General features: G+C 44.0%; 2 protein-coding genes across 9 annotated transcripts in view; both read right to left on the reverse strand.

Moving 5' to 3' along the window:
- The window catches only part of MRPS15 (mitochondrial ribosomal protein S15), a 62,946-nt gene extending 59,965 nt beyond the window's left edge, over positions 1-2,981 (reverse strand). Inside the window, exon 1 of the mRNA XM_085879482.1 lies at positions 2,684-2,981. Within this exon, the coding sequence (XP_085735608.1) occupies positions 2,684-2,768 (85 nt within the window). The 5' untranslated portion in view covers positions 2,769-2,981. The remainder of the gene's footprint in view (positions 1-2,683) is intronic.
- Positions 2,982-6,357: 3,376 nt separating this feature from the next.
- The window catches only part of LOC147034256 (uncharacterized), a 55,545-nt gene continuing 47,255 nt past the window's right edge, over positions 6,358-14,647 (reverse strand). For all 8 annotated transcript variants that reach the window (XM_085879366.1, XM_085879416.1, XM_085879385.1 and 5 more), the window contains one exon: positions 6,358-13,156. In XM_085879366.1, coding sequence (XP_085735492.1) covers positions 8,272-13,156 — 4,885 coding nt within the window. In that variant the 3' untranslated portion in view covers positions 6,358-8,271. The remainder of the gene's footprint in view (positions 13,157-14,647) is intronic.

Genomic DNA, 14,647 nt, shown 5'->3' on the forward strand with positions numbered 1-14,647 from the left:
AATACAGTGTACCTGGAGAAAATGAGACTGCTATTTGTCAAAAAAAATGGCAATTTTTATGCCATTCTGCCAAAAATTGACATTTTTTTGTCAAATAAAAAGTAGTCCAAGTTGTGCCATCACTAGTACCAACTACTGGCCTGAATGACAGAGATACTACAGCCTCTCATTTAGCTATTTGGCATGCAAGGGTACAAAATACCAGAAATGACCATGACTGTGAAATAGCCCATATTGACAGGTAACTGTGCTGAAAAGATACAGAAGGTGGGGAGAAAGTTGAAATCATGACTTTGCAGTGCAAGACACGAAACATGCTGCTTAAAGGACAAAAATATCCACAGACAAATATAGAGGGTTGAACTGTTAAGGAGTACAATGGAACCATAACTACATGCTATTCATCGACTCCAACTTACCCCGAGCAGTCTTTAGGACTTGCAGAGAGCCAACTCTTCTGGCGGCAAATTTGTAATTGCATCCGTTTACACTTCGAAGGTAAATTATACTTTGAAAAGTCTGCTTTAGAGTACATCCATAAACCTTTACAAAGTGCAATCTATTGTCATTCTCGTGTGTTTTCATAACTACCAAGGCTGATAAAGACGCCAGAATAGATTGATGAAGTTTCAATCGGGATAGCATCAAAACACCAAATTGTACGTCGTCTTCTTCTTCTTCTTCTTCTTCTTCTTCGCGTTTTCACCAGCCGAGCATACTAAAGGCTGAAGCGATTACAATGATAGCAATTTCGAACGTTTTCGACGTACGCTCAATATGCACCGTATCAAATGGTCATGTTACATGTGGTAAAGTTTCAATTTCCTCCGTTGAACGGTTTTCGACGTACGCTCTTAACAAAATACGAACGACGGACGTACATGACCGATTGCTTCACCCCTCTTTTCGCTTTGTGAGCACGGGCTATTAGTGCTGGTCATACCATTACGAATCTGGAGGCCATGATCACTCAACATTCAGGTCCCCGTAGCTCAGTTATTTCGTTAAGTAAATGTGGAGAGATAGCTCCCTTTCCCCTATGTCTAATGGGAATTAAGTGTACGTGCGCTACGAAGTTATTTTATAGATAGGATTTTTACCCCAACAACAACGGCATCTTCCCTGGCGTCCTTCCACCATCGGCCTTTCTGACGCACATATGTGCCGAGCGCCTGTGGGCGGAGTTCCATTGGCAACCGACGATTTAGCTCCGCTCCAGGGTCAGGCAAGATGTGCTGCCTTCAGCCAACCGACAAGGTGCGAGCGATGTACGCCGCGTTCCAGCAAATGCGGAGGCACGTCGCCCGAAGAAGGAGGAATGCCTCTCAGGTGGGACGGGCCGCGAGGATGCTCGCCACGCCCCCGGACGAATCACGAACGGCAAGCGGATCGCTTGAGACGAACCGGCCAATCGGGAAGCAAGTGGCGTCGGGGGAGGGGGGGGTGAAAGAGAAGCGCAGGTGTGTGCGAAGAGGTCCGTCTTTTTCCCCTTGAGCCTGTCCCGCGGAGGATCGGCTGCCTGCGACTCTGTCCCGCCGATAATCGCTTGCTTGTCTTGTCTGCTGGCACTCGCTGTCTCATCGCTTGCCGGAGGAGTGTGCTGGAGCTGATGCTGCCCTCCGTACTCGGTGCTTGCAGCGGCATCGAGTTGCGGGTTCGAGTCCGCCGAGCCGGATCGTCAATGGCCGCATGAGGCGGGAAGGTCCAAGCTGGCTTCTTGCCTCCGGCTCACCTTCCCTCCGAGCTGGGGGGCATCAATAAAGGCCAGCCGGCCCATTTCTTTTGTGCGTGTGTGTGCGTGTGGGTCAGTCTGTTAAGTAGAATTGTTAAGTACTTGCGTTATTGTACATTGGAATATATTCGGTTGTAATCTGCTCTTTGTCTCCCTTCCCGGTTTTTCTCATTATTGTAAATAAATCCCCTCTTGTTGAATGTCCCAGCTTGTCCTTGTCCTTTCTATCATTGGTTTGCCGCGCTGCGTATCGGGAATTAAAAGGCCTCATTGTTGCTGTAATTGTGCAATTGGCCGGCAGGTTTCTGGTACCCTCCGCTCAGGGTACGGCTCGGTAACGGCCCGGATCGCGCAGATCCTGCCGAGGGTGAATTTCCCCGGTAGTTTGGACGACGTGGGTATTTCGGTATATTGAAATTGGCAATTGACCCTACCCCACCTGGTCGACCTATTGGCGATCTTCGGTCCGATAAGGGACCCGTGACCTTTCGGATTTATCTGAAAGGTACGACCTAAATTCCGGGTGTTCGGTGGAGCCGACTCTACTGCTCCCCCTAGCGGTCGTGCTCCCCACCAAGACCTGGCCCCACAACACAACACAACACAACCACACTCGGTGACCCCGGTAAGAACAAGCGGCCACAGTGGTTCAAACCCCAACCGTATCATACAATTCACACCAAACACTTTAAATACCGTTCATGCCGCTTCCTTCCTTCCTTGACGTTCTGCATTTTAATTTAAAACGATAGAGCAAAACAATGAAACAACAAAAACGACGCCAATACTCTTTTAATGAGCTGAATGACTTGGTCCCGCGTTGATATTCATGATAAAAAGGGAACATATTAACATTGTAAAACACGTGACGGCGACATTTAAACTTTCTCGCTCACGAGCTGCACGTTGTGACTGTCCGTATTCTCCTCCGCACGACGACACATCACTCACGTGCGTTGAGCCCGGTGTGCAGCACCAGGGAAGCGCGAAGACGCGGACATGGGAAGCGGAGCATCGCGTGAAGAAACATCGTCATCGGGAGGGAAAGGCTCCCAAGCGGGGACTTCGGTACAAAACGTCGTCCCCTCAACTCAAACCGACACGACAATCGAGTCCACTCGACTCGGCTTCTCCTCACGGAAACCAAACTATTTGCATCGAATAGTAAATACTGAAGGGAATGTAAACAAACGTTGCACAAACTCACAAACCGAAGCCGCAAAAAAAAAAAAACCTGAATAAATTGTTTTTGATTGTGACCGAAGCTCACTATTCCAACATGACCGACAGGCAGCGCTCAAAATATGAACCGTCCACGAAAACAGCGGTGGTTTTCAAGTCCTGTGTATAAACCGAATATCAAAATGTCGTCAGTTTTACGAAACCATATTAGAGAGCTCACTGTGGCTTAGACACCATCAGAATCCCACAAGACTCAAGAGGCCGTAACCTTATAAAGATACACACAATTGAGGATACACGAGGAAATTAGACACAGGTTTGCCGATCACAAAGCCAGTTTGGAATCCACACAACATCCCTTAACAAGACCCCCACCAACAGCACTCCGTACACAATCACCCATCAAAGCTCAAACTTCCGAAGAGTCCGATCAACATCCCCATACCCCTCCATCTCAATAACTCCCAGGTACATATCGAATTCTAATTGAAACTTATCTCCTGTTTCTGCTGCCACTACCTTTCCAGGGAGACCATTCCATGCATTAACTACTCTCTGAGTAAAGGTCCTCTGCCTTACTACCGTCTTAACTCTCCTCTTATTTACTCTCAGGCTATGGCCCCTGATCCCGTCACTGTCTACTCTGTTGAATAATTCATCTTCACTTATTTTATCTATTCCTTTCATTATCATAAACATCTCTGTCATATCTCCTCATAACCACGTCCTTTCCAGTGAATAAAGCCCCTTCTCTTTCAGCTGCTCATCATAGCTGAGTCTAGCTCGGCCCGGAATCAATCTAGTAGCCCTGCGCTGAACCCTCTCTGTGGCATCTATGTCCTTCAGGAACTGTGGTGACCAGAATTGCACACAACACTCAAGATGTGGCACTCACTAAATTCCTACACAGTGTTAACAACACCTCTTTTGATTTAAAATTGATCCCCCTCCTTATACAGCCTAAAACCCTATTTGCTTTACTTGTAGCTGCCTGGCACTGTGCTGCCTGCTTATCTCCCAAATCTATTACCACCCCCAGATCCTTCTCCTGTGTGACACAATCCAACATTACCCCTTGCATCCTGTCATCTCTATTTTCATTGTTCTTTCCCATCCTCAACACCTTACACTTGCTCAGGTTAAGTTACATCTGCCAATCTTTTGCCCAATCTCTGCAACTATCAATACTTTCCTGAATCTGATCACCACCCCCTCTGCTATCCACCTTACCTCCAAGCTTTGTGTCATCTGCAAATTTGGAAAGCTTCCTCTTTACCCCATTCTCCAAATCGTCGATGGATATCTTTACCATAATTCACAGACCGGTGTTTGTGGGTTTGTTTGTCGAGCTAGTCCAACTACAGTTCTGGGCCAAATACATACAGACTTGCTACAGAGGATCAGCACGACCCCAAATTCATGTAGAGGGGTGTTTTAATATTTGCCGGTGGTCTTGGAGGGGTGGAGGAAGCGGGTGTACGCAAATTCTCAATGTAAATGTGTATCATGTATCACCACCTCCAGATGGGGGGGAGTCTCTCCTTTACAGTGCTCTCCTTTATTACAAGTCTCCACCATTTACAGTGCAGTCAGGTATTCCTTTCCCCATGTTTTCCAGTGTTGCGAGGTGTTTTGAATTATTAGCAGAAGGTGTGTTTTTCTTCACACGCATAACCCGGGTTTTTTTTTTTTTGGCATATACATCACCCAATTAAAGGTATGCATCAGAAGAATAAGAACACTTCGGACTCCTCTGTCAAGAGCCTACCACCCTCTGCTCGAACTGCAGTACACCAAGGGATGGGCTTGGAGGAAAGCAATGCGCAGATTCCCCTGTAAGCAGGACCAGATTCCCTTGACCACAGGTGATGCTCTACCCCCTCATAAATTCCTTGCACAAAGGCCTCCTTGTCCACCCTTGGTGTACATACAGTTTTATGCCTCAGCTCTCTGAACAGCTCAGCTCTGCCATTCAGCCTGGCACTGAGACTCTGGTCAATGGTATCCAGTGTCCCTTGAGACACAAAATTCTTCTTTGCCCTGTGGTGAGTTCTAAGACATCCACCGGCAACATCAAGGACAGTGGTCTTGAAAGCACTCTACAACTCTTCAGGATTCCCCAAAACACCCAGACCCCCCAAATCTCCACTCAGCCTGTTCACAAACTCCTCAGTTGCCCTCCCATCCTTGAGCTTGCCAACATCCAGCCAAGGCTGGGATGGTATGGTACCATTTTCCTGGATTTAAGCTGCAACTTCAGAGTTGCTACAACAAGCCTGTGGTCGGTATTGAGGAACTAAGCACTCCGGTAGACCCTGAAGTTCTGGATCATCCTCCAGTGACCTTCAACGAGCACGGGCTTTAGATCTTTGGGTCCTGAGTTCAAATCCTGCTCAGCTGTTGAATTAATACCAGGTGGGGTTAACTCAGCCTATCATCCTTCCGAGATTGGCAAAATGAGTGTCAGAGTGCTGGAAAACTGTGTCGGAGTGGTGACCCATCCAGGATTGTGACCAATAGCCAAGGACACTGCTTAAGCAGCACCAACGCTCTGCACAGAGTATGGTCACAATCTCCATGCGTAACAGGGACACCAAATTGAAATTTCCATTCTTTGCAACTTTTAGAAACACAAGATATAATCAAACTTAACATGATTTTGTACTTCTTTATGAATGCCCACATTACAAGACATTTGGCCATCACCAGGGTCTTCAGATCCATCTTTGCTGGAATGATCGAACAGTTGAGATTTTTGTTTTTCAAATTCTCTTCTATCTCCCTCAAGAGCTATTTCCCCTTATCTTTGATGTTGTCCAACTTGAGAATATTTTTCTCCTCTCACCAATTTATCTTTTTTTGGTGATAATTTTTCTTGTCTTTGTGTTAAACGTTCTCGTTGTGATTGTTTTTTTATTCCACGATGCAGCCTTTTGTTTTTCATGATCATTTCTTGTTTGCAATTTCTTATTTTGGACATTCTTGTTTGCTTCCTTCATCGCTTTTTGCCTTTCTCGTAGAGCTCTCATCCTTTTCCTACAGCCATCATTGTAAGCTCGTTTTCTATCCAACCATTTCTCTGCATTTCCTCGCTCTTCTGCAGAGATGTTTCTCTTTTTCAATGTCTCCTCTGCCAGCCTCATGTTTAATCTGTAAAACTTGCTGTTCATTGTTGCAGTCTTCCTTTCTTGTATGCACTTAATTGCATCATATGCTTTCTGTTTCTCCCTCCAAGTCTGCGTTTTTGATCTTTGTTCCTGCAATTCATTACATGAGGCTGATCTTGATTTATGTGTTTGTGTTGTGCTACTTGTGGCTGAGCTTGATGCTGAAACACCGTCTTGGTGATCTTTCTTGTTGCACTGAAGATGCAACTTAAATGGTACAGGAATTTCAGCACTTGAGGTAGGCCTACACATGAAGAATAAAAAGGAACATTTACACAAATTTAGGAAGACTTTATTATGAGTTGTATTTGTTTTTGTGTGTTTACTTATTGATACTGTGCCATTTGTATTTTTATTGCAATAGTAGTGATCAAATAAACGATGGAATAAAACTCAAGCTTTTATCGTACACCATTGAAACCGGTAGATTCAAACATTCTATTGTGTGTACAGCTGTTTGCAACTTATCAATCTGCCTTTCTCTTACGTGCCACTAAAGCAAGGGTTGACATGATGACCTGGAGGTATGCACACTCGCCTCTAAGCTGCCTTGCCTCAGTTTGAATCCCGACCCAACTCGAAACCGTCATCCTGGTGTTTCACAGGCATGGTGTTTCACATCAATGTGTGTGCCATCCCTCAGATGGGCATTAAACGGGAAACTTGTCTGCCAGCATTAGTTGGTGGACGTTAAACTGGGCGTCCCGTCTGACAGCATTTGTTGGTGGACGTGAAAGATCCCACTGTGTCCTTCGCTAAGAGTAGGTGAGCTATCTCCGGCACCATGGCCAAATTCCAAATTCTTGCCCTAACCAGCAAAAGGCACTGCATCAGCAGCACAGACACACCCTCAGCAAATGATGCTACCTTGTAGCCTTATGCTGCATATGAAGATGAGGATAATTAGCAAAGCACACCAATGACAAAAAAAAACAATTCAGCTTTTGAAGAATTATAAAGGAATAACATTGTAACATGGAGATATATTAGTACTTTAATAAAAAATTATGTACAAGCCCAAACCCTATTTTGTATTTTGGGTTATTCCAAAGTTTGTGAGATAATCCATGAATCGGCCTCAATTTGGAAAGGTTGGTACCCCATGTAATGTTGTGATTTTGAACTTGCTTCAACCCCCAAAAGTAACGTATTTTTCTTCACTGTAATTGTTTCCCTTCGAACCTACGAATGCATTTGAAGAGAAGTAGGTTCTCAAAATGATAATTTATCATGAAAATCCTGCCATTGCAATGTCTTAATTGTGTAAAGCACAGTGATGATCCACAACATAATGTCAAAAAAAAGTTTGGTTTCTATCCAGAAATTATTACATTGGAAAGACAAGGCGAGCTCAATTCAACAAATGAACAAATAATCCCACATCTATTCTCACAAAATCGAAATCCAAGCAATTCCATGGTAACTTAGATTACAATTTTAACGACATTGACACAATCTCAATTGTCTGATATTTTAATGCATTTGTTTCAGCTGTCCAATTTCCATTAGTTGTTACATTGTTACACGGTCTGTATAAACATGTGAATAAAAACTTGGAATCATTGTGTTATTGCTGGTGGCAATGGGTTAAACTTTGGGAACTTGCGTTACTGTTTTTCCACTCATTGTCAAAATGAAATTCAACAATTTTATTAAAACAATTTAATGATACAAAATTCTTGTGATTCAGGTGTGTTACATTCTACAACTCTCCGAGAAATTCGAAATGCCCCACGGTTATTATAGTCAGGTTCCTTGTTTCCATAATTTGACGTTGGTTGGAATTTTTTGGAGAGTAGCTAACCCCAACATGTTTGGAAAGCTTAAACAATACCAAAACAGAAAATCCATGTTTCACATTTTTTCAATGCATTTAATATGGTCAAATAGGTGGTTTTGGGGTAAAAACCCGTTTTTTAAAATTTCATCTCTGAAAATTCAAAAATAATCGCAAGCAAGCAACTGATGATGCATAATTGTTAACTAGAGGACAGTTCTTAATAGAGAATACATATATCTGTATTTTGAGCAATGGTTGCCATGGAAACTGCGATCATTTTGTCAAATTACCGTTTATTTAATGTATTGCTTTCAAATCTTGAAACAAGTAACGCATGAATATGGTGATCAGTGAAATGTACTTAATGTCAAATATGAGTTTGCAGCCAATTGTCATCACTGTCTCTAATGTCACTCATCATTGCCATCGTCATCATCACTATCGTGGTCATGCCGTTCAATGTTTGAGTCCTCGTCATTCTCACACGAAGTGCTGCACATGCAAAGATCAGTGCACGTTAAGTTCTTGGCCCTGCAGGAACATCTCTGTGATGAACATTCTGTCTTGCACTGGCACCTTATCATCTCGATAATTGCCTTTGGTGCAGGGAGAATGTCTGTTGTTGTCGGTTTGAGTTGACCACTCGTGTCCTTGTGGAAGCCATTCTTTAATGGATCAAGAAATGTTTGCTGAGAAATTGCTGCTTGACCCCAAACGTATGCCTGGATATGTACCCGCATGATATGCTGCCTCAGAGCACCGACAGTTGGTGGTAACTTGTCATTCTCAGCCATGTTCTTACAGAAGAGATGCCACCGAAGTTCAGGGATGCTGGAAATATTGACACCACTTGGACAATAACCTGAACAGACAAATCTTGCTAAAGTTGTGTATAGATCCTCTGACAGTTCAGCATCCTTACAGAGCATAGCAAAGGCATCTACCATGTCGTCATCGGCCTTCAAGTAGCACTGGAACCACTTTGCCTTACCATGTCGAGCGAACCGCCCAGTATTATCGGTACCTGTGAATGCGTGGAAGGCTGGCAATGCCTGGGCTCTCTCCTCACCCAGGGCCTTCCAGATTGGCTCGATTTTGACAATGCTAGATGCCATTGAGATAGACGTGTGTCTTGGCAGGAGTTGATAGTTTGCTATGGCAAGAACCAGAACATCCGTATCAGGTGAGAATATCGTCAGCTCAATATCTCCCGTGTGTTGCTGTGATGCAGCTATTGCTTGCTGGATCATCAACGTATCTGCCTCCTCATGGTTATTCGCCTCAAATTGGAGACCCCTGTTGCTCGACGTCCACCCAGATGCCGAAACGACTACCACCTTTGTTGAATCGCGGTTGTATTCTAGAGTTTTCTCTGCTAAGTACTCCGTCAGATCAGCCTTGGTTTGATCATGGGACAGAAATCGACTCATCGTGATGTGTTTGATACTGGTATCATCCTTGACCTCATATTGGACTGGTGCCTTTCCTTGACGTCGTTTGTCTCTGGTTGTGCTCTTGAGGGAATCTTGCTTGTATGTATCAAAAACAAGAATTACATGGTCGAAGCCTCTGGTCAGACTCATCACCCTATCATTGAAACATTCACTGAGGTCCTTCACTGTCACGACCATTGCTGGTTTCTTGGTCATTTTCTGGACAACTACCATTCCATCCACGACTGCGACCTTCGTGCTAGTACTGCCATCAATTACAGCATCAGCGGGTGCTGGTTCCATGTGTGTGGCATCAAGCTCATCTTCTGGTAAAGACGGTTCCTTGTTGGCAAACTTCTCCAAGTTGGGGATTAGCTTCGACTTGTCGGTGCATGACAGTAAGCTACCGTTCGGTGCAAACAGGGCCCTCGGTGTCACAGTGAATTCAAAGTTGCCAATTGCATCCTTCTGGTTGACGTCCCTGCTGGATCTGGAGAGTACCATCAGTCTACCATACAAATCCTTGGTTTCTTTTAGATCTACTGTCTTGTCCCTGATCTTGATTGCTAGTGTTGTATTGCCAGACATGTACATTCTGTTCTTCTCCTTCTTCACCGGCGCCCATAGGCTGACATCACCATTGATCCGTTTAGCAACAAAATCTTCATAGAGATTCTGTCCCGTTTCATCAATGTTCAGTATCTGTGGTACAAATTCTTCTGGCACATAAGCATGGGTGACCACATTGAAGAGCTGGTTACCCTCAACTTCAAATGGATTTTCATGACTAAGTATGGCAGCCTTGATTCGGTCAATTGCATAGTGTTCACGCTTGACGACACTTGGAGACAGGCCATGGTGCTCGGTGATCTCACTTTCCTTCAGACCAAACTGTCCCTTAAACTCACAAGACAGGCGTGACAGTTCAGGTGCAGCCAAGAAGAATCGCTGTCTGGCATTTGCATTATTTGATATGCCAATCAGACCAGAGTGAACCTTCAGCAACCTGTTCAGATGTTCAACAGCATGGTCTGCTCCGATGGATACAAATGGGATAGTATTCTTGGTGACCGAAATATTGCCTGCTTCGAGCTCCCTCCAGGTCTCTGGATGGCTGGTTTTAAGCGCATACATGTCGGATATGTACCTTGGCCAGAGCCGCTTGTACTTGATTCTGTCCATGGCAAAAAATATCTTGCTGAGTTCTTCACCGGCTTGAAGATGAAGGTTTAAGTCGGCATTCCGAGATGCTGCAACAAAATGCAGAATTGCCTCTACTCTGTGGAGATAGTTCATCATGGCCTTGAACATGGCATTCTTTGAGCGGCTGGCCTCCCATTCCTGAAGTCTCTCAAACAAGTTCTCATTGATGATGACTTGGAGCAGACAGTTGCAGGCTTGCTGCACTGATTCACCTTTCAGTGCTTTGTCATGTTCTCCACAAGCAGTTTGAACTGCATCCGTTGCAACAACGCAGACTTCCTTGAGATGCGGATTGTCCTTGAAGAATTCTTCTATTGCCATTTCGGAGAGTGCCACATACGAGTATATGTGAGCTTGAAGCGAGCGTTTGTAATGGGTGCATTTCAGAATCTGTCTTGTGGTTGCAGATCCATACACATCGGCCTCTATCCAAGCATCGTCTATGCCAGAGTTCTCTATGGATGCACCCAGACCTCTCAGTGCAGCCATGACGACATGTAGCTCTCCCAATCTGGGAACGATTATGCCTTTTAAGTCAGGCCGAGCATCCAGTAGCTGAATTACCTTCTCATAGAGGGCCAAGTCACAGGAAATGACAGTCGTGTGATCTTTCCCAACAGCAAGCTCTTTCAATCTGCGACATTGGTCTAACACAGTCATTAGCGTTGACCACTCATGTGCTACCTCAGGTATCAGAGGCAGAGCTCCGATCTGCGTCACCGACAACGGGCGTGTTGGAAGGAGAGAGTTGTAGCCAGCCCAACAAGGGAGTTTTGTAAGATTCCTTTCTGTGTTTGTTCTGGAGAGAGCCAACGCTAAGACCCATCCCAGGTGTGTCAGCTGGTAGTGTTTGTCAACCCCCATCTTATTGACTGTGAACTCAACCATACCTTTTCTAGAGGACGATGACCCTGTAACCGGTTTTGGCTTGTTACATGGTATTATTTCTGTATGATGCGGAGTAACAGTCAAGTTCGTTGCTTCTGTGATCTGTAGAGGGGGCGCTATCGCCTCTCCAGCACCATCTGCCTTCTGAAACACTACTATAACGGTTCCATGAGTTGTGTCTTTGCCATTAGGAGTATCCTCAGCAAAGTCAGTATTGTCGAAGCCAAAGACCGGAAGTCGTCCTCGCTTGAGAATTGGTGGAACATACAGTCCTTGGAATAGTGTGGTATTTTTAACCACAGCATTTGCAATCGATGTCTCAAGAAGCAAGATACGGCTGTATGGAACGCAGTACCCCTGTGCATTGAGAAGGTCTACCATATTTTTATTCCTTGTGTCATGGTGGACGGCGAGAGCCGTACCGATAACATTAGGATTTTCCCTTTGATGTTGCGGACGGAATAGAGCAGATTCGTTCCGTGGTTTGTACATTGTCTGCCTCCGAGACTTGAGGCCGTACATGATGGTTTGGCTTACAGTTAATACTGATCTGTCCACATTTGTCCGTGCTTCTGATTGCATCTCTTCCACTGGGCCAAGCATTATCCAACGTACCATTGCCTTAAGCTCTCCGGGGACGTCCTGTTCACTGCTCGAAACTTGTATATATTCATCTTGTTGGTCCTTGGTGGAGAAGTTCTCTAGACTTTTGCGAACAAGCATAGCTGCTTTGTATATAGCATCCATATGGTCCATTGTATCGTCATTTGTAATGCTAGCATTGACCATATCTTCCTCACATGTCTCAGGTGAATAGAGAATAGAAGATTTCCGTCTATTCTTTGGGAGCACTGACCTTACATTGGGTAACGCCTGTAAGATTCTATTCTTCAGCCATTTTCTACTGAACGTGGGTACATGATGTTCTAAGGCATCTTTACCACCTAGAAGGTTAACATAAGTTGTCTCGATGTCCTCCATACGGAGTTGAGTTTGCTGCTTGGTTAAGACATCTACCAAGTGGATCAGTTCAATTAAACTCACAACTTGTGTCATTGATGCTTTATCCTTCTCTCCTTTGGTGACGTGATCTCGCAAGACATGGAAGACATGTTTCGTCCAGCAAGACCTGTGGTACATAACGTCAATTGCATGTGCATCACTTGGCGCTATAGCAGTGTTCAATCGAGTCATAAAAACAGGGTTCTGAGCAACATCAACAGCTTCTCTCAGCGATTTGCCCGCACTGTCACTCCGTACAAGGTAAATAGGTTGACCATCAGTCCTCTGGCAAAAGAAGCACAAAGCCTTGTCATAGGGGTATGTGGATGACCGAGTGAATGGTGTGGAGGAGCTTGACGACTCCAGACATACTTCAGGCATTTTTCTCTTTCGACCTGGCCCTTTGACGATATGCGACCCTGATGATAGTGCCTGATCATAACGAACCCTGGCACAACGAATTTGGTCCTTGTTAGTTGCGTTGGAATAGCATGTTCGGTGCCAGACAGTCTTCTCCTTTTGTAACAGTTCTGCTGACATCTCCTCAAGTCGTTTATGAATCTGTACATAATCACCATCCTGTAAAGTGGCTCGCTCCTGTATTGTCTCTATCAAACGGCAGAACGACTCGACTTTTGGTTGCAACACCAAGGATCCTTTCAGGGAAGAATTATCTTGGCACAGGACGCATTTTGTCCAGTTCGTTGATCCTTTCATCTGGCATGAATCCTTGGTATTCAGTGGTACTTCATCCATCATGTTGTTGGTCCTGCAAATATAAAAATAAATCGTCAGCTCATGAATGTCAAATCTATCATGTGTGATACAGCCTATAAAACTCGGGCTGTGCCTATGTCTCGGGCCATATCAAGGGCACAAATAACATTCATCACCATAAAAAGCAAACAGATGAGAAAAGCAACATCCTTATTTTCTTTGACTAATTTATTGACCTAAACTTATGTGATTTAAACGGAAGATGCGGGTAAATGTCGCAATGATAGAACTTTATTAGAATCCAAAATAAAAACCACGACTAAGACGTAAAATTACCTGAATAAAAGAAAAGCAGAGATGAGTGGGAAATCAACAATACGCGCTAACTACATGTCAGTAAACTAAATAGAAACTCCAAATAGACTCCCTCTGTAATTCCAACCCCCGGGCACAAAGCTAACCTAATCCTATCCTATTATACAGCAGTTAATCTAATGGAACAAAATACGTCAGTGACTGATTACATTGATGGTGACTTACTTTCCGGATAAATGAAAGCACGAACCAGCACATAAGGACATATTTAAAGATCAACCCGAAATAATAGAAAATGGATAAACACACAGCTATAACATCACGACTGCCCGACTTCCAACTCCTAGCCTAACAGGAAACGCAATTAAAACCTCCAACCCTGTGGCCATTCAAACCATAATCCTACCCCATACAGAAGAAGATAAAATGACAAAAAGGTACATACGCCTCAAAGGCGATCACAACTTACCGAAAAAAGGAAGAAAGGCGTTGAAAACCGAATATGATGAAACGAAGCTCCGAAGTAAACTGTCATGAATAAATCGAGAATAAACAAAGCGAACTGAAAATGACGTCATAGTGCTGCACGTGCTTGGACGCGCGCCGCGCCACATCACGACGTCATGCCACGCCCAGCAACCGTAACCTGAGGCGATGGCATGGCGTCGCGACGTGGCGTCACCTATGTTCCCTACAAGATCACACTTACAATACATCAAACTACAAAAACATAAAATCAAACGTTTCACTTCTGAACGTGCCGAAACCTTCTGAAATTGAACAACAGACACACCAATGTTTCATTGCACAGATGGCCGTTTCCATGGCAACCAACTGTTTCAACACTTGAAAATCATAATACTTATGTGTAAGTTAGTCATGGTCACTATATTTAACAATTATTTAGGCCATCCGATGGAAAATATAATTTTAAAAAATATATCTTAAAAAATGGCAATTCCACTCCAAAAATGCTGTTTCCATGGCAACCGACAGTCAAAATGCAACATTTTATTATCTTATAAAATCCATTGTTAGTCATTTAACAGTAATCCATCATCACTTGGTTATTTTGTATTGTTTCAGATTTTTTAAAATTGGAATTAAAAAAAAGCGTTTTTCACTCCCAAAACGACCTTTCCAAAAGTTGAAAAAATGTGAAACATCATTTTTTATTTAAATAGTTTTTAAACTTCTCAAAAATCTATAGGTTTGCTAGTCTCCAAAA

This window comes from Eptatretus burgeri, chromosome 1 (genome assembly GCF_056783735.1).
Source record: "Eptatretus burgeri isolate ZD-2024b chromosome 1, Ebu_testis_v1, whole genome shotgun sequence".
NCBI classification, from domain to species: Eukaryota; Metazoa; Chordata; class Myxini; order Myxiniformes; family Myxinidae; genus Eptatretus; species Eptatretus burgeri.